General features: G+C 43.2%; 1 protein-coding gene across 6 annotated transcripts in view; it reads right to left on the minus strand.

Annotated features, from left to right (window-relative positions):
• LOC147010706 (dystrophin-like) overlaps positions 1-27726 on the minus strand; it is a 1018488-nt gene that overhangs the window by 802914 nt on the left and 187848 nt on the right. For all 6 annotated transcript variants that reach the window (XM_085859617.1, XM_085859614.1, XM_085859615.1 and 3 more), the window contains 3 exons: positions 24562-24654; positions 17250-17327; positions 11831-11923 (listed from right to left, as the gene is read on the minus strand). In XM_085859617.1, the coding sequence (XP_085715743.1) occupies positions 11831-11923; positions 17250-17327; positions 24562-24654 (264 nt within the window). The remainder of the gene's footprint in view (positions 1-11830; positions 11924-17249; positions 17328-24561; positions 24655-27726) is intronic.

Genomic DNA, 27726 nt, shown 5'->3' on the forward strand with positions numbered 1-27726 from the left:
TATGTGCGATGCACTCTTACAGGTACGAAGTTGCTTTCAGTCCAGGTCACAGTACCGAGAAAAACATGACGCGACTGCTAGGAGGAGCACAAAATTGGTCCTTCAGTATAAACATATAGATACAGTAAGTCATCACTATCCAGAAGTGGTGCGTCCCCGTACGGAATGTTCACATCATTCCACGAATTATCGCTTGCATTGAAGTAACAACTGCTGTGATACTTACACACAGAGTTAATTGAAATCCAAATTAAAATTAAGTTTACCTCCCTGTCTTTGCTTGCCATGACATTCACTGCCATTGACCATTGCCACTCCTACACCACGGTAAATAAATGGCCGCAGCAACGCGTCTTGTCATTGGTTTGGTAAATAAATGGCCATAACTTGGGAAGCACTTGTCCGATTAATACCAAACCTTGAAAAGGCACATACTAAGGTCCCCAGCAATATACCTGGCAAGTTTCAATTAGATCGGACCAGTGGTTGTCGAGAAACAGCGGTCACACACACACACACACACACACACACACATACACACACACACACACACACACACACACACACATACACACACACACACACACACACACACATTGCTGGAATTATAGATAGATGGCCAATTATTCAATTAGCGCCAACGTATTTTGCCTTTTCGCAATGTGATCGCAAGGAAAAACACAAAGAGAAGAGAGGCGAAAAAAAAACCTTTTAAACAAACACACAGGCCGTTCCTTCGCTCTCGTAAACGACGACTGGATTGGGGAATTGTGTTTATCGATAAATGCGCAAAAGAAATCGAGAAATTATTGGAATACAGTGTCATCACTATCCGGAAGTCCGTACATTGTAACCCGTAAAGGGGAACTCGGCTGAGGATCTCTTCCCCATCGGCCACGCCTAGACAGCAATGTGTCCTGTAATTGGTTTGGTAAATAAATGGCCAGAACTTGGGAAGCACTTGTCCGATTAATATCAAACCTTGAAAAGGCACATACTCAGGTCCCCAGCAATATAGCTGACAAGTTTCAATTAGATCAGACCAGTGGTTGTCGAGAAACAGCGGTCACAGACACACACACACACACACACACACACACACACACACACACACACACACACACACACACACACACACACACACACACATTGCTGGAATTATAGATAGACGAGTGTGTGCCCGGGGTGCGTGGCCATATGTGCAAAAAAAAAAAAACTTTCAAACAACGTGCCAAAAACAACAAACACACAGGCCATTCCTTAGTTTTCACGTGCCCGTACGTGCGTGGCCGTAAGTGCAAAAAAAAAACTTTCAAACCGCGAGCCAGAAACGACAACCACACCGGCCGTTCCTTCGTTCTCGCAACAACCACACTTCTACACACAGAGTTAATTAAAATCCAAATTAAAATCAAGTTTACCTCCTGTCTTTGCTTGCCATGACATTCGCTGCCATGTAACCGGCACGGCTTGTGACGTCATCCTCGGCCGGCCGCGCACCGGCCTACACAGCCACGCCTACGCAGCAACGTGTCATGTCATTGGTTGGTAAATAAATGGCCATAACTTGGGAAGGACTTGTCTGATTAATATCAAACCTTTAAAAGGCACATCCTCAGGTCCCCAGCAATATACCTGGCAAGTTTCAATTAGATCGGACCAGTGGTGGTCGAGAAATAGTGGTCACAGACACACACACACACACACACACACACACACACACACACACACACACACACACACACACACACACACACACACACACACATTGCTGGAATTATGAAAATCTAAATTAAAATCAAGTTCACCTCCCTGTCTTTGCTTGCCATGACATTCACTGCCATGTAACCGGCACAGCCCGTGACGTCATCGTCAGCCGGCCGCGCACCGGCCTACGCAGCCATGCCTACGCAGCAACGTGTCATGTCATTGGTTTGGTAAATAAATGGCCATAATTTGGGAAGCACTTATCTGATTAATATCAAACCTTGAAAAGGCACATCCTCAGGTCCCCAGCAATATGCCTGGAAAGTTTCAATTAGATCGGACCAGTGGTTGTCGAGAAACAGCGGTCACAGACACACACACACACACACACACACACACACACACACACACACACACATACACACACACACACACACACAGATTGCTGGAATTATAGATAGATATCGGGCATTTGACAGTCTGGCATCCCACTTTGCTTGCCAAACACTCAGCCTGTGGCGTAAAAGGCTGCCTTACTTCCTGGATTTCTAACTTTGCTGTCAAAGGAATCTCATAGTCAAGGCATTGCTATCATTGGAGCCCTCTGCTTTCCCAGTAGAGACTAGGGTGCCCCCATGGAAGTGTGTTGGACTCTGTCTTGTTTCTCATATACAGAAAACTCCTCTGTTAAGGAAACTCCTCTTCTTCCTTTTTGCCAATAACTCCACACTGTGTTGCACAGAACTCCATCCCACCGATAGGCAGAAAGCAGCTGCGTCAGGCTCTGCCGATCTGGAAATTATTAGATGCTGGTCCCACAAATTGAACATGTCCTTCAATCCTGGGAAATATCACAGCCTCACCCTGTTACTTCCGAAAGACCATCAAATGAACCCATCTATTTCCATGGGCAGTCACTGTTATGGTCAGTCACCATGGTCAGCCACACACCTAGACCAACCAGTCAACCACCCACAAGGTCAGCCATGGTGTCTGCATATTATTTCCATGGTCAGTGCGATCTCAACTTCTAGGCCTCACTTTTAGCCATGACCTCTCTGAGATGTCTCCGTAGCAAAGCCGGGCTGGCCTCCTTTTACTGTTGCTCTATATATTTCATTGAAAAATTACAAGTTGAAAAATTAACAAAAAATAATTATAATCAGAATAAATCCAAAAATGAAAAAAATATATACACGCACACACACACAGAGTCTGGAAAGGCTTTACCAAAAGTTCAAAAAAGCACTACTCTACCCTTTGGGCTGACATGATGGTGAGTCAAAGAGATCATGGTTGATGGGGAGACCTCGGAGTTTCAGAGACTGAACTCTTCCAGTGGGTGATCATGGAAATAGAATGGTGGGTTAGTTTGACTATACGATCGGAGAAACAGATTGAAACTGAGATTTTGCTTGGATACTGACGATGCCTGGTGTAGGCTTTATGGTTAGGGGGATGGGCTTGGGATCCTAGGATCCTGAGTTCAAATCCCCCTTCGCTGTTGAATGAATACCAGGTGGGGTTGACCCTGCCTGTCATCCTTCTGAGGTTGGCAAAATGAATGCCAACTTTCTGGAATCTGTGTTGGAGTAGTGACCTGTTCAGGATTGTGCCCAATAGCCAAGGAGACTGCTTAGCCAGCACCAATGCTATGTATAGAGTATGGTCCCAAAGGATGGATGGATGGAACTACTGAATTCCAGATCTTCTGCCTGTCAGTGGGATAGGATCCTGTGTGGCACAATGTGGCATCATTTGCAGAAATGTTACACATGACTCATCATATTTGTCTCCTGGATTATTTGGAATCTAAAACTCTCAACATTAATGGAATCTCCCCCGATGAGTCTTTTACATCTCATCAAGGTCAGTGTTCTCTCGGTTTATTACCTGTCACCTCCAGTTGATCGTCAGGCATGGTCAGCAGGTTCATGAAGGACTTGGGCCAAAAACGTTTCCCAGAACCCATAACAAAGTGGGAATAATTGTAGCCATAAAAAGTAGTAGTAGTAGTAGCAGCAGCATACAATGTTGGACATGAATGAAAACCTATGGCCAAGTTTTTTTGTACACAAAGTCAAGGCTCGTCGAACAGCTACAACAGAGAATGTACCAGAAACATTCTGGGGTAACCTCACCCACTTCACATAGGTGAGAGATCATTGGTTATTCCCTTCATTCACAGGTGAGAAATGTGATTGGGTCTTTGTTTTCTCATATATATATATATATATATATATATATATATATATATATATATATATATATATATATATATATATATATATATATATATATATATATATATGGTGGTGCAGGTAATAAGCTTGAGAGGATTGAATGCATCTGACTCCGAGAAAGTGAGAGGGAGAGGGAGGTGAGGGAAGGGGGAAGAGAGGGGAGAGGGGTGGGGGAGAGGGGTGGGGGGAGAGAGAGGGAGAGGGAGATGGGTGGGAGAGAGAGGGAGAGGGGTGGGAGAAAGAGGGAGAGGGGTGGGAGAGAGAGGGATTGGGGTGGAAGAGAAAGGGAGATGGGTAGGAGAGAGAGGGACAGGAGTGAGAGAGAGAAGGAGAGGGGTGGGAGAGATAGAGAGAGACAGGAGGGGAGAGAGGGGAAGGGAGAGGGGCAGGGTAGAGAGGAGTAGGGGCAGGGAGTGGAGAGGGGGGGAGGAGGAGAATGCGGAGGGGGGGGGAGGAGAGTGAGCAGGATCCCAGCAGATGTGATTTTCATGTTTTGGATGGCCTTGACTTTAACCTGTGTTAAAACCTGTCTCATGGGTTCAAAGGGTTTGAAGGGGTCTAAAGGTCTAAAGGGTCTTCAGGGATCTAAAGAGTCCAGGGAGTTGAAGAGGTCTTAAGGGGTCTAAAAGGAATAAAGGGACCTAAAAGGAATAAATGACTAAGTCAGACCAAACCTACACACATCCACTGCACATATCTCTCATCCATTTCACATATCTACTGTCATGGCCAAAATATTGGCACCCTTGCACTTTTTTCAAATAACTCACAATTTTCTTTCTAAAAATAACTTGAAATTAACAAAAATATTTCATCTCCACAATTCTTTATTTCACTGTTAATATTACAGAACCTTTGTTTTTGAATCAGAACTTTATACATCCTTTTAAATCAGAAAATAAAAATAAATAGCATTGATAAAATTATTGACACCCAAGATTTAATATTTGGTATCACAGCCTTTGGACAAAATAACTGCAGTCAAGCGCTTCCCATAGCCGTGATTGAGCTTCCTCCACCTCTCTACTGACAGCTTGACCCACTCTTCTTGTGCAAACTGCTCCAGTTCTTCCAGATTTGAAGGGTGCCTTCTCTCAACTGTTGTTTTCAGATCTCCCCACAGGTGTTCAATGGGATTTAGATCTGGATTCATTGCTGGCCATTTCAGAACAGTCCAGCATTTTGTCTTGAACCATTCCTGGGTGCTTTTTGAAGTGTGTTTGGGGTCATTGTCCTGCTGCAAGACCCATGACCTTCGATGGAGATCCAGCTTTCATCACTGAACATCACTGAACCTCCTATTATTTTCCAATAGTAGGTCAAAGAGTATTTTCCAATAGTAGTTAGGATCTAAAAGGGTCTCATGGGTTCAAAGGGTTTGAAGAGGTCTAAAGGTCTAAAGGGTCTTCAGGGGTCTAAATAGTCCAGGGAGTTGAAGAGGTCTAAAGGGGTCTAAAAGGAATAAAGCGATCGAAAGGGTCTGAAGGGTCTAAATAGTCCATGGGTCTCAGGGACTAAAGCGTCAAGGAGTCCAAAGGATGCAAATCAACAACTAGAATGGCACTCGGCAGAGTGCATACCCCCCTCCGCTAGGCTGAACAGTTTACGGTTTGTATCCCTCTGATAGGCCGGATATGAATCTGGAACTAAACCAAAATCGAATCGGCTTGTTCTTGTCACGTACCCAACACATCCACCAAGTTTTGTCACAACTCGTCCACAACTTTTTGAAATATCATGCATGCTACATATCGTTTTGGCCCTATCCCTCAATAGTGAAGAATTACTTGAAAAATTAAATTATCGGATTTGGATCTTCACCAAAATCTAATCAGTTCATTCTTGTCACACACCCAACCTGTCCACAACATTTTGAAATATCATGCATGCTACATATCGTTTTGGCCCTATCCCTCAATAGTGAAGAATCACTTGAAAAATTAAATTATCAGATTTGGATCTTCACCAAAATCTAATCAGTTCATTCTTGTCACACACCCAACCTGTCCACAACATTTTGAGACATCCTGCTATATATTGTTTTTGGCCCTATTTCTCAATGGTCAAGAATAACTTTTTTAAATTCTCATAATTGGATCCGGATTCGGATCTTCACTAAAATCTAATCGTTTGGGCATTGTCATAAACCCAATCTGTACACCAAATTTCGTCTAAATCCATCCACAACTTTTTGAGATATCTTGCTCACAGACAAACAGACAGACAGGGGTGAAAACATAACCTCCATCCACCTTCGGCAGTGGAGATAAGAATTCTCAGGCTGAGTTGATGCATGTCTTCATGAATACGCAAGGACGTATGGATGCTTTGTCTGCATGCACACATGGACACCATTTTCAACACAGGTAAAATGTCTTTCTAAGTAATCCTTCATCATTCTGTTACTATGTTCTCATGCACAGCGACTTTTGGAACAACCTGTGATTAGGAATCTTTGATTTCGCAAGTACCAAGAAGTGTTGGATTCATCATTCACAAGAGGCTAAAGAATCGTAGTTGTGAGAAATAAAAATGCTTCTGGTGTAAGGTAGCAAAAACCTTTTGATTAATATGATTTTCCCTATCCCCCAACCCCCAGAGACAAGGAACTTCAAGGCAGGGTCAAGGCCTTTCACAGCCCATAAAGCCTATGCAATGTTTGCTAACTTAAGATTGATTGTCCATGCTCTCTCTCTCCTTTTTAAATGCTGAGCATCAATTAAGGAAACGGCACCTACTATATTTAAAGGCTTTGGCGTGACTCAACCCAGGATTTGAACTGCCACCCTAATAGGCTCAAAACATACACTCTAACCATTATGCCACCAAGTCTAATTACATTTACAAATAAGTAAGAGCTCAAGGTATTTCAAGGTAATTCAAGGAACAAACTACTCTGATGAAAAAATAAAAGTTTTTTTTTTTTTGGCATAAAACATCTCGGCTCATGTAAAAGTGACGTCACAGGCAAGGTACTGACAACTATGGCAGTGGAGTCAACGTTGGCAACAACAAGCAAGGGGATGAATAATCGGGGAAAAAAGGAGTGAGGAGAGGAAACGGTAACCTGTAAGAGAGTTGAGTGGGGTATGGTTAATAGAGGAATAAAATATTGTAGATAATGATGGGGAGTAGGGGGTGACTGATGGCGGTGCACAGCTTGCTTGAAACCATGAAGGGAAGAGTGGGATGGAACAGTTTTTGGAAGGCAGTTTCACCAACGGAGCAAAACGAGGAACAAAGGAATGGAGGTGGGCAGAAAGATTGACGAGGTAGAAGAAACTATGCATGAAAAATGGAAATCTCCACTTCAAGATAATAATGGGAAACTTCAATACCAAAGTTGAAACATGACAAGCCAATGAGATCTCCATTGGCAAATTAGGTTGTGGCACCCAAAACGAGAGGGGTAACAGACTCATCGAGTTCGCAGACAACATGACCCTGTTTTCAGAAGAAAAGAAAAAAAAAACCACGAAATAGACCTGGAGAGGCCCCATCAGAGTGGACAATGAAAAAGAAAATGTACTCAAGACCAAAAAGGACATGATGCAGGACATCTCAGTTCTTCAACAACTTCAGTTCAGTAAGTGATCACAGACTAGTCCAGTGAAACACTTATTCGTGAAGATAAAGTTCGAATCAATTTATCTCAATCATTTGAGAAATAAAATAACTATCTTCCATTTAGAACATTAAAACACAGTCAGCACTTGAAGACAAAACAACAGACAAATAAAATGTACTCGACAGTCTGGCATCCTGCCTTACTCTCCAAGTTGTCTGCCTGTGGCATCCGAGGCCAACTCCACACATGGATTACCAACTTCCTATACTCTCGTTGCTAGCGTGTGGCTCTCAACGGAATCCTTTCGTCTCCTCTCCCTGTCAATGATGGAGTGCCCCAAGGCAGTGCTCTGGGCCCAGTCCTATTCCTGATCTTCATCAGTGATCTCTCCAAATCTCTGGAAGATCCCCTTTATCTACTTGCTGATGACTCCACCCTCCACAGTAGCATCGTCCTTCAGACGGGCAGGCTGCAGCCTCTTTCCTCTCTTCAGACCTTGAAAAAAAAAATCACAAGCTGGTCACACTTGGAATATGTTTTTCAATCCTGACAAATCTCACACTCTCACTTTCGCTCTCTCCAAAAGGACCGTCTGGCAACCGCCGTCTCCCTCCCCCACCTACTTTCTTAACAATCATCTTGAGGAAGTTTAGTCCTTCAAACTCCTGGGTCTCATCATCAACCATGATCTCTCTGGGGTAAACCACATTTCAAAGTTGGCCTCCAAAGCCAACCACCAACTGGGCATCCTCCGGCACACAAAGTCCTTCCTTGGCACACCTGAACTCCTTCCACAACTTCATGGAGTACTGTTCTCCCCTCTGAGCTCGCTCCCCTGCCTCACACCTTGTTGAGCTTGATGCCGTGGAAACCAAGGCCTTTAAGATTATTGGAATGTCCCGTGATGAAACTGGGTTTATGGGCTTATCACTTTGGCATCGCAGACAGGTCGGTGGTCTCTCTGTCTTCTGCCTTCTTTCTGGTCTTGCACCCTCTGCTCTTTTTTGTGCTCCTCCGCCCAGGTTTCTGCAGGGCTCACATGGTCCACCATCAACTCCCTTCTGGTGAAACCACCTAAATCTAGGATCACTGCTCACCTCCATTCACTTGTTCCTCAATTTTTTCCCCACCTGTGGAATCAATTTCCACATCGTCTTCAATCTCATTCTTCCCTCCAGGTCTTCAAGACAACTGTTCACCACCATGTCAGATCTTCCGAAATCCAAAACCATGTTATTTTATCCCCTCGTTAACCCCACTCAATCCCTCCTCCTTCCAATTTTCCTTCTTGGAGTTTCCTTCTGTGTCCATTTTGTCCACTCCATGCATGCGTGTCTTGCATCCTATTCTTGGCTGTTACATCCTGATCCTTTCAGTGTACTAGCTCTTCCATGAGCCTCGACTATGTACACAAATGAAGACGAAGAAAAACGAGTGGTTCACAACATTAAGAATGCAGTAAACACTTTTCTCGTCGGTGGAAACGGGCGATGAAAAGCGAGCAGGAAGCAATTTAAAAGATCAAAAACCCTAGGAAAAGAAGGTAAATTAAAAGGTCTGACAATCGGAATCATAAATCGAATATATCGAGCTTTGCAAGTCAGTGTGGAAACATATTACTGCACTAAAGACGTCAGATCGTTCACCTGTGAATCACGAACAACTAAAAACAACCGAACCATGAAGAAAGTCAAATAAAGAGAAAGATTGGGGGGCAGGTGGGGGACCACATTTTGGAACTCAAGCAGGAAGATGGGAACAAAATTCGAAATCAGCACCTGATCATGAAGTGTCAGAATTTTCCAATAAATATTATAAAGAACACCGCAGAAGATGACATCATGGATAAAACCCATCATGGACAAAGTGCCTGACATTCTCCCAGACAAAGTTAAACATTGAGCACATGAAGCGTGGAAGAGCACCCGATGATGGCGGATCGATCGAGATTGTCAAAGGGGAAGGAGATGAATACTGACTTAAGAAGAAATGATCTTATTAACCATTATCATGTCCCCTCTTCTTCGACGGTAGGATAGTGAGTGCATGTTGAGGATTTTTAACCTTTGTTGATACTTGGGAGATCACCGAGAGTCTGCACCAGCTTCGTTGCCCTCCTCTGGTCCTTCACTACTCTCTCAACATCCTCTTTGGAATTTCCACGGGATGTTGCCATATTATAGGAGAGGCCTCACCAAGGTCTTGAAGAGTAGTGGCAGAGTCTCCCTGTTAAGTTGGTTGAATTTCCTTTCGATAACACCGAGTAGCATGTCAGCCTTCCTCACTAGTGTGGACACGTTGATGGGATTTCAGTTCACTTTCAACTGTAATACCCAGAGATGGAGACAGATTGAGAAAAACGCAGACAGACTGACACAGAAAACTCTATTGACAAACAAGGATGCTTAGACTCAGGAAGGATTTCTAAATTGGGAGGAATTTTTTGAAATCACCAACTTCACTCAGAGTTTCAGAAACCTGAGGACTCAAATCCACTGAAGACATGAGGTCTTCAGACGCATGACAAAACTTCATCGGATCCGAGTCAATGAAACTGGAAAAGCCAAATAATATTGCTGCGTACTGCAAATATAACCACAATGACACCACCACCTGCTCGAGTCCACTCCACAATCCACATATTGTAACGGATCACATTAACCCTTTGAACCCTAGTGGCCGGTTTACTAGCCACTATTCAAACCTCCATAGACCCAAGTGGCCGGTTTACCAGCCGCTATTCAAACCTCCATAGACCCAAGTGGCCGGTTTACCAGCCACTATTTAAACCTCCATATACCCAAGCAGCCGGTTTTTACCAGCCACTATTCAAACCTGCCTATACCTGAGCAGCCGGTTTACCAGCCGCTATTCAAACCTTCACATACCTGAGCAGCCGGTTTACCAGCCACTATTCAAACCTTCATATACCTGAGTGGCCGGTTTACCAACCATTATTCAAACCTCCATATACCCGAGCAGCCAGTTTACCAGCCGCTATTCAAACCTCCATATACCTAAGTGGCCGGTTTACCAGCCGCTATTCAAACCTTCATGTACCTGAGCAGCCGGTTTACCAACCGCTATTCAAACCTCCATATACCCGAGCAGCCAGTTTACCAGCCGCTATTCAAACCTCCATGTACCTGAGCAGCCGGTTTACCAGCCGCGATTCAAACCTCCATGTACCCAAGCAGCCAGTTTACCAGCCGCTATTCAAACCTCCATACACCTGAGCAGCCGGTTTACCAGCCGCTATTCAAACCTCCATACACCCGGGCAGGATTTTTCTCCAGGGAGCCCAGGTTGGGGGGTGGGGGGGGGCGAAAGACCAAGCAGCTTAGGGTTCAAAGGGTTAAATGATGCTCTGATATGAGATGATAAAGCGATAGATAACAGAATGGAAAGAAGTCCAAGAAATAAAACAGGTTGAGTCATAGGAAACGGTTTCGTGATTTAGACAGATTGTAGGATGACAAGCTGGGAAATGAAAACATGATGGGAAGAAACATGGATGCATATCAAGGATAATACCAATGGATGATGTGGGAGGAGGAAGGCGGGGGGGGGGGGGTAAAAGGTGGTTGGATGTGGTGAGACCGGTGGAATATCTGATGCAACAATAGTATACACCCCTGGAGCTTGGAATGTAAAGATGGTTGCCACAATGACAAATGAAACGACATACAGAGCCAACAGTTCTGTGTTTAGGAGAAAATAGAACTCTGAACCGATTTGTGGTTTCTATTTGCGTGTTTTTACAAAATTCAACTTTTTATCTGGAAATTTGACAGGTAAGACGTGGGTTGTATTATTGACACACGGTGGTGCTGGATAGTGTTTGTGAGTGTTCTAAATTCTGTAGTTCAGGACAGACACTGTCATAAGTTCCTCAAAATGTCAATTCGTTGATGACAGGATGGGTGTGTGAACAACCAAGGTGACTATTAATGCTTCATTGCCTTCACCACTACAACTCAATGCAAATGAAGTCCTGGGATGATAATTTTGTAATATCCCACACCTTGTTGGTGGAGGAGGCAGAGGGCTCCAAATGACGTACGTGAGAGAATGAGACGTACATTTTCAAAACAAAAACTTGAGAAAACACACGGAAGGAGACGATATGGGGTAGAAGAAAGGAGTAGGGGAAAGATAATGAAATGGGGGGTAGAATAGATGAGGATAAAAGGGGAATATATTGGAGCATATAAGGGTTGGGAGATCAAAACTCGCCTGATTTGCATACATCATTTGTAGAGTGTATCTTAGCACTATTGTAGTTGGGAACCAACTGTCCCATCTTTCTGACCTGCCAGTGTAGAATGATGCTCCAGATGAGGCCAAGTGTGAGCTTATGGTTCCCATCTACGATGTCAGAGCCTCCGATGTTGACGAGATCCACCTGTCAAGGTCAGTCGGTGACAATAAAATCTTTACATTTCCATCCAATCCATGTGTTGTGAAAGGGTTACTTACAAAGCATTCGTTTCATGTTGTCCTTGTCGAAACATTTTTCTCCACCCGAATGGAAAAATTATTTGTCCCTTCATGCTTAGCCTTGCCCAGAAGGAGAGAGGCTATTGTGAAGGATATTGTGGTGGGTATGATGTGTGTGGTGGGAATGATGCGAGTGGTGCGAGCTGTGTCTAGTGCAAGCTGTGTGTCTCGTGTGAGCTGTGTGTCTGGTGTGAACTGTGTATCTGGTGTGAGCTGTACAGCTGGTGCAAGCTGTGATGCGAGCTGTGTGTCCGATGTGTCTGGTGTGAGCTGTGTTTCCGATGTGTTTGGTATGTCTGGTTTTTCTGCTGTGTTTTGTGTGTCTGCTGTTCGCTGTGCATCCCCGTACAAGCTGTGCGTCTGGTGTGTCTGGTGTGTGTGGTGCATCTGGTCCGTGCGGTGCATCTGGTGGAAGCGGTGCATCTGGTGAATACAGTGCGTCTGGTGCATCTGGTGATTGTGGTGTGTCTGGTGCTTCTGGTGAATGCGGTGTGTCTTGTGCGTCTGGTGAATGTGGCATGCCTGGTGCTACTGGTGAATGCAGTGTGTCTGGTGAATGTGGTGTGTGCAGTGCGTCTGGTGTGTGCAGTGCGTCTGGTATGTGCAGTTTATCTGGTGCGTGTGATGCATCTGGTAGAAGCTGTGTATCTGGTGCGTGCGGTGTGTGTGTATGGTGCATGCGGTGCATCTCGCAAATGTGGTGCGTCTGGTGAATGTGGTGTGCCTGGTGCGTCTGATGCGTCTGGTGAATGTGGTACGTCTGTTGCTTCTGGTGAATGCGGTGTATCTTGTGAGTCTGGTGAATGTGGCATGCCTGGTACTTCTGGTGAATGCAGTGCGTCTGGTGAATGCGGTGTGTCTGGTGAATGTGGTGTGTGCAGTGCGTCTGGTGTGTGCAGTTTATCTGATGCGGATGATGCATCTGGTAGAAGCTGTGTATCTGGTGCGTGCGGTGTGTGTGTGTGGTGCATGTGGTGCATCTGGCAAATGCGGTGCGTCTGGTGAATGTGGTGCGTCTGGTGCATGTGGTGCGTCTGGTGAATGCGGTGCGTCTGGTGAATGCGGTGCGTCTGGTGAATGCGGTGCGTCTGGTGAATGCGGTGCGTCTGGTGAATGCGGTGCATGTGGTGCGCCTGGTGAATGTGGTGCGTCTGGTGAATGTGGTGCGCCTGGTGAATGTGGTGCGTCTGGTGAATGTGGTGCATGTGGTGCGCCTGGTGAATGTGGTGCGTCTGATGAATGTGGTGCGTCTGGTGAATGTGGTGCGTCTGGTGAATGTGGTGAATGTGGTGCGCCTGGTGCGTCTGGTGAATGTGGGATGCCTGGTGTGTCTGGTGAATGTGGTGTGCCTGGTACGTCTGGTGCGTATGGTGCGTCTGGTGCGTCTGGTGTGTCTGGTGAATGTGGTGCGTCTGGTGAATGCAGTGCGTCTGGTGAACGTGGTGCGTCTGGTGAACGTGGTGCATCTGGTGAACGTGGTGCGTCTGGTGAACGTGGTGCGTCTGGTGAACGTGGTGCATCTGGTGAACGTGGTGCATCTGGTGAATGTGGTGCGTCTGGTGAATGTGGTGCGTCTGGTGAATGTGGTGCGTCTGGTGAATGTGGTGCGTCTGGTGAATGTGGTGCATCTGGTGTGTCTGGTGAATGTGGTGTATCTGGTGCTTCTGGTGCATGCGGTGCGTCCGGTGTGTGCGGTGCGTCCGGTGTGTGCAGTGTGTCCGGTGTGCGCAGTGCGTCCGGTGTGTGCGGTGCATCCGGTGTGTGCGGTACGTCCGGCCTGAGCGGTGCGCCTGGTGCATCTGGTGTGTGCAGTGCGTCCAGTGTGTACAGTGCATCCGGTGTGTACAGTGCATCTGGTTCATCTGGTGCATCTGGTGTGGCTGGTGCGTGTGATGTGTCTGGTGCATGTGGTACGTCTGGTGTGTATGGTGCGTGTGTTGCATCTGGTGAACTTGGTGTGCCTGGTGCATCTGGTGCTTCTGGTGTGTCTGGTGCATCTCGTGTGTCTGGTGAATCTGGTGAATCTGGTGCGTGTGGTACGAATGGTGCGAATGTGCACACAAAGTTGAACTTTAATAAAACATTCCCGAGTGGCTTACTTTAATACAGCGCCCGAGTGTGACCTCGGTGCAGTTCAATAAAGTTGTCCAATTTAACCATGAGTGATTTTGCACTTCAAATGCGGATTATGGCCAAGTTAGCCACTGCCATTCTGGAGTGTGTGTTTGTCAGCACCGCCTGTGGTTTGAGATGTGGTTGAAGCCCTGTGAATTAGACGAGCATGCCTGTTAACCTTAGGCGCAGTTTGAGTTGGCTCGTTGAGCCCATGGGCTTGCTGAAACTCGGTCCCCAAGCTTGACTCTCGTGCCCTACATCCGGCCTTAAGCACGGGTTTACAAAGTTAATCAATGTAACCACAACATTTTTATGTATAATTTAACCACAATATTAATTTTATACCTCGAACATGCATATATAATGTCCAAGTAAACCGCGCCCGTTTTTGAGGGTGTGTTGAGCTGCGTCTCAATCTACTGTAATGTATATATCGTTCATTCTAACGCATTTAAAATATGACATCACACACACACACACACACACACACACACACACACACACACACACACACACACACACACACACACACACACACACACACACACACACACACACACAGCTTTGCACAGGAATAAACAAAGAAACGGGTTATAAACTTTGCATTAAAAAAAACATGTGATAAAATTATAAAAATGTGTTTTTAATCCATGAGTGGGTCGTACTCGGTGGCTCCTCGACGTGTGAAACGGATCGCATGGACCAACAACCTGGCGAGGCTCCGCATTTGTTAAATTCTCCATGTTGTTTGATTATCTATCTAATTATGAATGTTCATACAGCATACACTTCATTTTGTCACCTTCCCAAGCCTGTCAACTCGTCCCCCTCCAGACTATGTGCGTGTGCATGTGTGCGTTGTGGTGAGAAATTTACTGTTTTCCTAATGTACAAGCATTTCTCCTGCAAGTTCGAAGGGTTACATGATGTATGGGACAATACCCTGATGGCAGAGTAGTGTTCAGATTGATGTCAGTTTGAAGAAGAGTGCAGCTATGACTACTTCTCACAACTACCTCAACATTAATTGAGAATGGGGTAACGAAATGCTTGGCATCTATTCCTGATATGCAAATTAAGTTACCAGATACAAGGTCATGGCTAAGCATCTTTAGGTGCCTAAAGCTTATGGAGGAGTGTGTGTGTGTGTATATATATATATATATATATATATATATATATATATATATATATATATATATATATATATATATATATATATATATATATATATATATATATATATACATACTAGCAGGGTGTGCTGACACATTGTAGAAGTATACGAACCGTGCTTCCCCATTGTCTCGGGTCGCTCACCTGCATTTCATTTTTCATTTATTTGTTTTCATTTATTTTTTTATCATTAATTTATATTTTCATTTACGGATGCTTTCGGATGATTCTGTGAATTTTTTCCTGGCGCATTAGCTCCGATGTCCATCGGCACATAAAATTACCGTGCTTCCCCATTGTCTTGGGTCACTCACCTCTCATTTTTTTTAATTTATTTTTTTTTCAATTATTATTTATATTTTCATTTATGAATGTTGTCCAATGATTGTCATGTTTTTTGTTTTTTTTTCCGGTGTACAGGCTTCAATGTCCATCGGCATGGAAAATTTTCAGCTTTCTACCTCACCCGGAAGGTACCAATCTTTAATATCAGTGAGTGAGTGAGTGAGTGAGTCAGTCAGTGGTTTGAAAAAGCTTTATATAATATAGTTTACATATACTGTATATACGGTATGTGTATTTCTTTATTTCTTTTAACGAAAGGAGCACACTGAACCGACACGACACTGGCATCATGTGCATAAATTACGTCAGCGTCATGTCATAGGGTCAGTGTGCTCCCTTCGTTAAATTTATTATTATTCTTGACTGCAAACCTTCTAACTGGTGATTAGCAGGGCGGAGACAATGTGATCATGTGGCAGGCAACACTTGTTACTAACATGTCGTGCAGAAAGTGCTGTGATGGGACTCGATCTGTGTCCTGCCGCCTTGTCAACTTAGGGGGTTGTGTGTGTGTGTGTGTGTGTGTGTGTGTGCATGTGTGTGTGTGTGTGTGTGCGTGTGTGTGTGTGTGTGCGTGTGTGTGTGTGTGTGTGTGTCATCTCCAAAACAAGCACATAAGGAGACACTTGTGCATTTGAAGTGAATTACGAGGGCGTTGGGAGACGATGGATAAAGTGACACATTGTAATGCAATTAAACCCGAGATCCCATGTACCCTCAGTGAACATCCAATGGGTCAATTTGAAAGAAGCCTGCTCTCAATTTAAAAATATGGATATTCCTTGTACTTGCACATGCTGTAAAGGTACACATCCCAGCCATGTGAAATCTTGACAAGCAACATTAAAATGATGCAACAGCAATTTGTTACAGAGTACAATCATTGATACACGCATCCAAATTCCATGGTAACACAAGGGCTGCCCCAAACCTTACCGTCTGTGCTTTGGAAAGTTGAGCGATATATATATATATATATATATATATATATATATATATATATATATATATATATATATATATATATACATATATATATATATATATATATATATATATATATATATATATATATATATATATATTTCTGCAAAAAAACCTGAACTGACTTATAGCCCAATTTCCAATTACAGGTTTTATGACCCACAGTCGACCTGTGCTTTATGTACTTCAATTAATGTGCGCTTCCGACGGCACCTTCAAATCAAAGATTCAACAGCGTGACTGCACAGACCCATGTAAATGAGGCTCAGCAGTCGGAAAGCAAGAGCTTGACCCCTAACCTGCAAGAACCAATGAAATGAGATGTACAAAGACGAGTGAAAAGCAGTGAAGCCACGGTGAGTGCACAGAAGGAGAGAGAGAGAGAGAGAGTGTGTGTGTGTGTGTGTGTGTGTGTGTGTGTGTGTGTGTGTGTGTGTGTGTGTGTGTGTGTGTGTGTGTGTGTGTGTGTGTGTGTGTGTGTGTGTGTGTGTGTGTGTGTGTGTGTGTGTGTGTGTGCAGGGTGACCTCAATAAGCATGCATTTGAGTCACACACAAAGCTCGAAGTCACTCAAATGAAAAGACCAGGTGGAGACATGATGCCAAGACTCACGTTGTTTTTCTGCAGGACTTGAAGAACACGGTTCACATTATTCAAGGCATGGACCCGGGTGGAGCCACGCTCTTTGGACTGCAGGCGGGTTGAAACAGAGAGGTGAAGGGAAGGAAAACGCAGGATATCATTCATGATGAACACATGCACACACAGAAATGCCAGCAAGTAACTCAATCTGGATATTGTCTAATTTGATGATGGATCAAAGATAGCCACGGTGTCTGTTCAGTCTGTTCCTCTGTAGTTAAGGAGCACTCAAGCTTGTATGTATTCGGTTTGTTTTTGTATGTAGAAGTGGAGGATCATGGGGGAGCAAAAATAAAAGAGAGGGCAGCAGATTCACAGACTGACAGAAGATCAAAGGAGAACAGGGAGACAATGACATAGCGCAAAGGTGGATGAGAGGCAGAGAGGTGAAGGGTGGAGATGGGGGTAAGGGGTAAGGGGAGGTCAGCGAGAGTAGAAGAGAGCAGTTGTGGCTACATGAGAAAACATGAGGTGACGATTGGCAGCAGTCTTGAAGGAATGGATGGAGGGGCACGAGACAAGAGATAAAGGAAGTCAGTTCCACAAACAAGAGATGAGAGGAATTAAGGAATGGAGGTGAGTGTTCAGGTTAGAGTTTGGGAAGGTAACCAGATGTGGGATTCTGGAAGATCCACGGCGACCTGGATGGGCTGTAGAGGGTAGATGGAAAGAGATGTGAGGTGAGTGCTTAATAAGATAGAGTGCTTTCAACTCCTTCCTGGTTTGTGTTTTTTTTTCATTTTCATTCCCAACTCCTTCCTGGTCTCGGGTTTAAATTATGATCCCTGGTTCGCATATGCCTGGTGTTGGCTTTAATGGTTAGGGTGATGGGCTTGGGATCTTAGGATCCTGAGTTCAAATCCTGCTGGGTTGTTGAATTAATACCAGGCGGGGTTGACTCTGCCTGTCATCCTTCTGAGGTTGACAAAATGAGTGCCAGCTTGCTGATATCCTGTGTTGGAGTGGTGACCTGTCCAGAATTGTGCCCAATAGCCAAGAAGACTGCTTAGGCAGCACCAACGCTCTGAACAGAGTGTGGTCCTGATGGATGGATGGATGGTTTGCATGGCAGACCCCTTAAAAGTGGATTGTGGATGATGATGTCATCTGTGTTCCAAATTGGAAAAAATAAAACAGTAAGCTTGGATCATCTTTATGTTTCATGTGTTCCATCATAAAACTTGAATATAATATTTTTCATCTATAAGAGTATTAAATAAAGCCAAAGAATGACATCATTGTTTGGCTTTAATGCCAGTCTCAAAATATTTTCATTTCCAAACTATTTCATTCATTATTTTCCATTCCCAAATCGCTTTTCCTCCTGGGCGTTTGACCTTTGCAAAAATGATCTATGTATGAAATATAAAAAAATCTCTGTTACCCACAATTGAGCTATCAATTGTCAGGTCCGAGCTGGAGAGGCATTGCGATAATTACAACTGTGATCCAAAAAGATGTGCCAATGTAATTTTAACCCAAAAAAGCAAAAAGGTGATGCACAGTCGATTTAGAAGCTCAGCAGCACATCGAGGTCAAAGAAAGGTATTCAAACCACAACTAATTTGCTGGGTCTTTAAAACAAACCATCTTAAACCAACCCCCCCTCCCCCCTCCCTCGCATTCCCCCTCCACCACCAAATAAATTGAAGGTGGAAGGTTTCATCCCAGACCTCAAAATGATTAGAGATCTAATTAGCCTCAAACGTAATCCTATCAGGAAAGAAGAAAGAGCAGCCAATGTGATAAGACTGCAGGCTTTGAAATTGCTTTGGCAATCTGTTCTGAGCTTTATGAAATCTTCAGGTGAGAACGCTGGACAACCAGATGTTGATGAGCAAATACATCAGATGGTTATTACTGCATTTTCTGAAAAACAATCCTGCAGGATACAACAGCATCAGTGTACGGGGCGCCAATGTTGGCCTCATCTTGTTTGTTTGTTTGTTTGTTTGCTTGTATGTTAATACAGGTATCGAGGCTCACAGAAGAGTAAAATAAGGACAAACGTGGCAAAGGGAAAACAGTGGGATGACAACAACAGATGCGAGTTCACAGCACAAGGAGAGGAAATGTTGGAAAAAAAGAAAAGAAAAACAAAAGGTGAAAACAAGGTCTCAGCAAATGTAGAAAAGCTCAGCCATGGGATTGGAGTGGACCATGAGGTTGTGGTGGGAAGCAGTTTTAAAATCCTGTGGAGAAGAGCTGGAGACAGTGGACTCGGGAGATTAATTGACAAGAGGTTCCACGAACAGTTCTGCTCTGTTCTTGCACATGGCAGCTTGGCTGCTGGGTAGCTATCATTTCTTGGAAGTGTGGCTGCACTGCTGATACTGTGCCCCTCTACCAGCACAATGGTACTCATTTCACCGACCTCAAAAGGATGACAACCTGAATCAACCCCACCTGGTGTTGATTCAGCAGCCAACAGGGCTTGAACTTAAGACCCTAAGATTCTAAGACAGCCGCCCTAACCACGAAGCCAACACCAGGCATTCCACTCAAAGTGAACACATTTTAAAGTCTATGTCAGTAATATTTAACTCAACAGCTTCAGTTTGCTGGAGTGGGATCATAATAGAAAAAATTACCCCCGTGCAGGAGTGACGGCCATCTCTGCGAGAAAATATATAGCCTCCTGAAGGTAGGGCAGTTTTTGCAAACTTTGAAGTCACGTGATGCGAAAACGAAAGCGAATATCGAAAATCCAGCCCCATAAAATTTAGATATTGCCCCATAGATTCATAGGCCACAATCAAATTCAAGATTGCTTGAGAAATGTAGGAGGAGATAAATTTTGAAAATCGTCATTTTCACATGAAAATTGTCATTTTCGCATTTTTTGCCAACTGTGAAGTCATGTGACACGAAAACGAAAGCGAATATCGAAAATCCGGCCTGACCAAATTTAGATATTGTCCCATAGATTCATATGCCACAATCAAATTCAAGATTGCTTGAGAAGTGTAGGAGGAGATAGATTTTGAAAATCGTCATTTTCGCATTTTTTGCCAACTTTGAAGTCACGTGACACGAAAACGAAAGCGAATATCGAAAATGCGGCCCGAGCAAAATTTAGATATTGTCCCATAGATTCATATGCCACAATCAAATTAAACATCGCTTAAGAAATGGCAGAGGATATAGAATTTGAAAATCGTCATTTTCGCAACTTCAAAGGCCTCGTGACCTTGACCTTGACCTTCTGTGACGTTGAAAGTCATACCATCGTGTACGTCTCATCGACCTCTATCAGGATCACTAATGACCAGATCTCACGCTTCAACTTCATTGTGAACGGACGGACGGATCGTCACCTATCCTCTCAACACCAATATTATAAGGTCATACTCGAAGAGATGACCGAAAGATGTGTAAGGTGAGGATAGATGGGCCAGTTTCAAACAATATGACAAAAAGATGAATAAGGTACGGATAGAATGGTCAGTTTCAAACAGTATGATAAAAAAGATGAGTAAGGTGAGGATAGAGTGGCCAGTTTTAAACAGTATGATAAAAAGATAAGTAAGGTGAGGATAGAATGGCCAGTTTCAAAGAGTGTGATAAAAAGATGAGTAAGGTGAGGATAGAATAGCCGGTTTCAAACAGTATGATAAAAAGATGAGTAAGGTGAGGATAGAGTGGCCGGTTTTAAACAGTATGATAAAAAGATGAGTAAGGTAAGGATAGAATGGCCGGTTTCAAACAATATGATAAAAAGATGAGTAAGGTGAGGATAGAATAGCCGGTTTCAAACAGTATGATAAAAAGATGAGTAAGGTGAGGATAGAGTGGCCGGTTTTAAACAGTATGATAAAAAGATGAGTAAGGTAAGGATAGAATGGCCGGTTTCAAACAATATGATAAAAATATGAGTAAGGTGAGGATAGAATGGCCAGTTTCAAACAGTATGATAAAAAGATGAGTAAGGTGAGGATGGAATGGCCAGTTTCAAACAGTATGATAAAAAGATGAGTAAGGTGAGGATAGAATGGCCAGTTTCAAAGAGTATGATAAAAAGATGAGTAAGGTGAGGATAGAATGGCCAGTTTTAAACAGTGTGGTAAAAGATGAGTAAGGTGAGGATAGAATGGCCAGTTTCAAAGAGTATGATAAAAAGATGAGTAAGGTCAGGATAGAATGGCCAGTTTTAAACAGTGTGGTAAAAAGATGAGTAAGGTGAGGATAGAATGGCCAGTTTTAAACAGTGTGGTAAAAAGATGAGTAAGGTGAGGATAGAATGGCCAGTTTTAAACAGTGTGATAAAAAGATGAGTAAGGTGAGGATAGAATGGCCAGTTTTAAACAGTGTGGTAAAAAGATGAGTAAGGTGAGGATAGAATGGCCAGTTTCAAAGAGTATGATAAAAAATGAGTAAGGTCAGGATAGAATGGCCAGTTTTAAACAGTGTGGTAAAAAGATGAGTAAGGTCAGGATAGAATGGCCAGTTTTAAACAGTGTGGTAAAAAGATGAGTAAGGTGAGGATAGAATGGCCAGTTTTAAACAGTGTGGTAAAAAGATGAGTAAGGTGAGGATGGAATGGCCAGTTTTAAAGTGTGATAAAAAGATGAGTAAGGTGAGGATATAATGGCCAGTTTTAAACAGTGTGGTAAAAAGATGAGTAAGGTGAGGATAGAATGGCCAGTTTCAAAGAGTATGATAAAAAGATGAGTAAGGTCAGGATAGAATGGTCAGTTTCAAACAGTATGATAAAAAAGATGAGTAAGGTGAGGATAGAGTGGCCAGTTTTAAACAGTATGATAAAAAGATAAGTAAGGTGAGGATAGAATGGCCAGTTTCAAAGAGTGTGATAAAAAGATGAGTAAGGTGAGGATAGAATAGCCGGTTTCAAACAGTATGATAAAAAGATGAGTAAGGTGAGGATAGAGTGGCCGGTTTTAAACAGTATGATAAAAAGATGAGTAAGGTAAGGATAGAATGGCCGGTTTCAAACAATATGATAAAAAGATGAGTAAGGTGAGGATAGAATAGCCGGTTTCAAACAGTATGATAAAAAGATGAGTAAGGTGAGGATAGAGTGGCCGGTTTTAAACAGTATGATAAAAAGATGAGTAAGGTAAGGATAGAATGGCCGGTTTCAAACAATATGATAAAAATATGAGTAAGGTGAGGATAGAATGGCCAGTTTCAAACAGTATGATAAAAAGATGAGTAAGGTGAGGATGGAATGGCCAGTTTCAAACAGTATGATAAAAAGATGAGTAAGGTGAGGATAGAATGGCCAGTTTCAAAGAGTATGATAAAAAGATGAGTAAGGTGAGGATAGAATGGCCAGTTTTAAACAGTGTGGTAAAAAGATGAGTAAGGTGAGGATAGAATGGCCAGTTTCAAAGAGTATGATAAAAAGATGAGTAAGGTCAGGATAGAATGGCCAGTTTTAAACAGTGTGGTAAAAAGATGAGTAAGGTGAGGATAGAATGGCCAGTTTTAAACAGTGTGGTAAAAAGATGAGTAAGGTGAGGATAGAATGGCCAGTTTTAAACAGTGTGATAAAAAGATGAGTAAGGTGAGGATAGAATGGCCAGTTTTAAACAGTGTGGTAAAAAGATGAGTAAGGTGAGGATAGAATGGCCAGTTTCAAAGAGTATGATAAAAAATGAGTAAGGTCAGGATAGAATGGCCAGTTTTAAACAGTGTGGTAAAAAGATGAGTAAGGTCAGGATAGAATGGCCAGTTTTAAACAGTGTGGTAAAAAGATGAGTAAGGTGAGGATAGAATGGCCAGTTTTAAACAGTGTGGTAAAAAGATGAGTAAGGTGAGGATGGAATGGCCAGTTTTAAAGTGTGATAAAAAGATGAGTAAGGTGAGGATATAATGGCCAGTTTTAAACAGTGTGGTAAAAAGATGAGTAAGGTGAGGATAGAATGGCCAGTTTCAAAGAGTATGATAAAAAGATGAGTAAGGTCAGGATAGAATAGCCAGTTTTAAACAGTGTGGTAAAAAGATGAGTAAGATGAGGATAGAATGGCCAGTTTTAAACAGTGTGGTAAAAAGATGAGTAAGGTGAGGATAGAATGGCCAGTTTTAAACAGTGTGATAAAAAGATGAGTAAGGTGAGGATAGAATGGCCAGTTTTAAACAGTGTGGCAAAAAGATGAGTAAGGTGAGGATAGAATAGCCAGTTTCAAAGAGTATGATAAAAAGATGAGTAAGGTCAGGATAGAATGGCCAGTTTTAAACAGTGTGGTAAAAAGATGAGTAAGGTGAGGATAGAATGGCCAGTTTTAAACAGTATGATAAAAAGATGAGTAAGGTGAGGATAGAATGGCCAGTTTTAAACAGTATGATAAAAAGATGAGTAAGGTGAGGATAGAATGGCCAGTTTTAAACAGTGTGGTACAAAGATGAGTAAGGTGAGGATGGAATGGCCAGTTTTAAAGTGTGATAAAAAGATGAGTAAGGTGAGGATAGAATGGCCAGTTTTAAACAGTGTGATAAAAAGATGAGTAAGATGAGGATAGAATGGCCAGTTTTAAACAGTGTGGTGAAAAGATGAGTAAGGTGAGGATAGAATATCGAAAATCTGGCCTGATCAAATTTAGATATTGTCCCATACATTCATATGCCACAATAAAATTCAAGATTGCTTGAGAAATGTAGGAGGAGATAGATTTTGAAAATCGTCATTTTCGCATTTTTTGCCAACTTTGAAGTCACGTGACACGAAAACAAAAGCGAATATCGAAAATCTGGCCCAACAAAATTTAGATATTGTCCCTTAGATTCATATGCCACAATCAAATTCAAGATCGCTTGAGAAATGGCGGAGGAGATAGAATTTGAAAATCGTCATTTTCGCAACTTCAAAGGCCTCGTGACCTTGACCTTGACCTTCGGTGACCTTGAAAGTAATACCATCTTGTACGTCTCATCGACCTCTATCAGGATCACTTATGACCAGATCTCCTGCTTCAACTTCATTGTGAACGGACGGACGGACGAATCGTCACCTCTCCTCTCAACACCAATATTATTAGGTCATGCTCGAAGAGATGACCTAAAAAGGAATGATTAATAAAAAATCAACAACAATAAGATTTTGTCACAAATAAGCGAGATTTGGTCGCAATGTATTTACCTTCCTGCACACGATTGGTCATACATTCCGTAATGGTGGAAAGCCACTTGGTTAAGTTTTTTGGGTTGTCATGGGCAAGTTTCACTGGATATATATATATATATATAAAACTGCACGGTATATTGGAATCTTATGCACTTAGAAACATGCAGTTACAGGGGTTTAGGCAACAGGTAGTCTCACCAGCTTCTGACCCAGAAGGATCCCGAGGAGGTCCAGCAGCTTGCGCCCATCACGGAGATCGGAGAATAGATCACCGATGGAGTCCTTCTTCACCTGCACAGGAGACAAAAGGCATCAACAGCATGCAGGTACCATAGTGCGTTTGACAGGAAGAGCATCGCCTCATTTGGCTCTCACTTTCTCCAGCCGTAGGCAAATTCAAATGGTGGAAAGGACCGGCATTTGCATTTGGCACCTCTCCCAGGTGAGTAAGTTCCGTGGTTCTGAAGCTACACCAGCTGCCTTTCGCCCCCGCATGTTCCCCTGAGCAGGATGCAGCATTTACACCTGCAGTCAATGCTGTCGACCATAGTAATTTGGATGCCCGGAAACATTGAAAATTGATCACACTGGCCAAGCCAATGCATCATTTGGCAAGGATACAGTGCAAAGTCTTGGCTTGAGCATCAAATTATTAAAATGCATTCATGTTTCAAAGGGTTGATAAGGTCTTCAGCAGCTGAGAAGAACACAATTGTCAGGAACAGTGTGAATATTGCATAAACACCTGTGAACACCAATGTGACACCTGTAGACTGTCCTTTTTGGGTAATGACCCCTGGTAATTTCACGTAATTTCAATACAATCTGCTTTATAACTACTTCTCAGCAAACAAATAGGCTCAAATTGCTCTCATGAAGTTAATGGATCGTATCCAGACACTAAACCGGTTAGTGCACAGACAGAAAAATTACGGGGAAAAAAAAAATCACACAATGTTGCAATGCAATCGAATCTCCAGATTACGGAAAATTGCCCTCATATGTCAGAGATTCGCAATGGCCATTTTCACTATGATGTGGTCGAGGTAGTGTACAACGAGGAAATGCAGGCAAGAGACATCCATGTGGGTGGGGAGCAACCAACTTGAGGCTGCTTGACAAATTAACCATACGGTAAGTTAAGGGAAGGTGAGAAGACATCGACAGCAAAGTTATACTTGTTCTCGACTATATAAAGGACTTACTCGACACGGAAGCCATTCTGGGTTTCCACAAGCAATAAGCAACGTCGTGTATTGCATTCCTACTTACATGCAGATACAAGCAAAATTTCCAAGGAAAATGGGTTCCGAACAAAACGGGACAACCCAACGACATATACATGGTAAGTCACAACACAAACTGAAATGAAACTCGTGTTCAACTCGTGATGCTTTCCGGGCCTCATTTTCACACTTTGCTTAGAGGGAACAAAACCGCTCACGCGGATTCGGTCGGGTCACACGTGGCATCAACCGGTGAGCTCTCGGCACGGCTTACAGCAGCCGCAGCACCACTTCCTGCAGCATATCCCTATTCGATCCTTTCACCGCACCTCTCAGTGGCCATTGTGTTAAAATTCAAAGCATCTGTGCAACGTCGTCACACAAACCAATTTGCCTGAACTCACAATGTTCTTAACGGGAAAATCCATGAGGGTAGTAACACACAAGTGACAATGCACCAAAGCCACGATCCAAGCTGTCTTTGAGGAGATTATATCATCAACAAGCATGTCATCTTCAAGCGGAAGGCTAATGAAAGTTGTAATTTACTTTGCAGCCACTTTAACAAAAGAAAAGCCTCAAGGCAGTGTGATGAATCGCTGGAGCAGAAAGATGCAAGAGGCACAATTCGAGAGTTGTAACGCATCCACAATAAAGTACCTCGAGACATAATGGACGTCTCATTAAAGAAACCCAAAGAAGTTAAAAACACACATCACCTGTTTTTGAAGGTAACTGACAGCAATTATGTCAGCAATAATCAAAAAAAATATTTCTCGGATCGCTAATGAGCTTTTCATGACGATCTTCGAGATGGAAAACATTTTGAGACCGAGTGTTGAAAAGCTGACTGCAGTCACAGCGACTGCCAAAACCTCCTCTGAAACCCCACAATGGGACATTTCCAATAACTCCTTGCTTAATGCAGGTGAGGAGGCTGAGAATAATGCGCAAATGGAAACCGATTGAGAGGCAGACGGAGACGGAACGAAGTTGTAAGTGAAAAGGCGACAAGGATTCAAGCAGGGGAACAAAGCTTCGAGGGAGAAATAGCTAAGACCTTGAAGGTAGTGTTGGGCATGCAGCAGACTCAAGAAGATGAGACCAGAGGCTATGCTTGCATTTGATCACCTACGACAGTTGAGCGCATGATTCATGTATAGTTCACATACGAATCACACAATGTTGCAATGCAATCGATATGAAGTCGCGCTTCACTCATGCGGCAGGATAAAACAAAGCATAATATATATATATATATATATATATATAGAAGGTTTAAAAAATAGAAACAAACAAGCTTACTTGTTATTAAAGATTCCATGTGACCAGCACCCCAAGGTTCGATTCTCCGTTAGATCCAGTCAAGGGCCACACACATCACACAACTAACGACTCAAGTTGAGCATCTTGAGGCTCCCGGTGTGCGTGAGAGCACTGCCACTCACCGCGTTCCAAGCCGCTCTCACGCACATCGTCGCTCGGCAAAGTTAACTCCATCGCTCCTGGACTTCACAACGCGAGGAGTGCTTCTGGAGAGCGAGGTTATTTTCGAAAGTGTTATTTATTGGACTCCATGAAGCGATGTTATTTATTGCACTCCACGGACTGCGGCATTTCAGGAGATTGGCCACAACGTGATTGTAAAAATGCATATGAAAACATGACTTCATCAAGCTTCCTGCGAAGAAGAACAGCCAAGTCGGCTGTCCTGCCTGGGATCATGCTGAAGTAAGAAAATGCCGTATGGTATTTCAAACAAGAGGAAGCTTTTTCCATGGAAGGAAATATATAATTCAAAATGGTATGTGGGCATAAACCCTCACAACACATCTGCAAGAATGCATGAGTTCTTTTTTCTTTCAGCTTCTCCCATTTTACTTGGGGTCGCCACAATGCTCATTGATCACCCTCCTCAATCTCCTCCTGTCAATCGCCGCCATTCTTCTTCCAATCCCACAAATTCTAAATCTCTCGCCACCACATCCTTCCTTCTGGTCTTAGGGCTTTCTCTTCTCCTTTTTCCTTGCAGTCCCATCTCCATCACTCGACTCACCACATACTCTCTTTCTCTCCTCATCAGATGACGAACCAATTTAACCTCTTCTCGGCTACTTTCTTCGATGCTTCCACAATC

The sequence above is a fragment of the Eptatretus burgeri genome, chromosome 16 (genome assembly GCF_056783735.1).
Source record: "Eptatretus burgeri isolate ZD-2024b chromosome 16, Ebu_testis_v1, whole genome shotgun sequence".
NCBI lineage: Eukaryota > Metazoa > Chordata > Myxini > Myxiniformes > Myxinidae > Eptatretus > Eptatretus burgeri.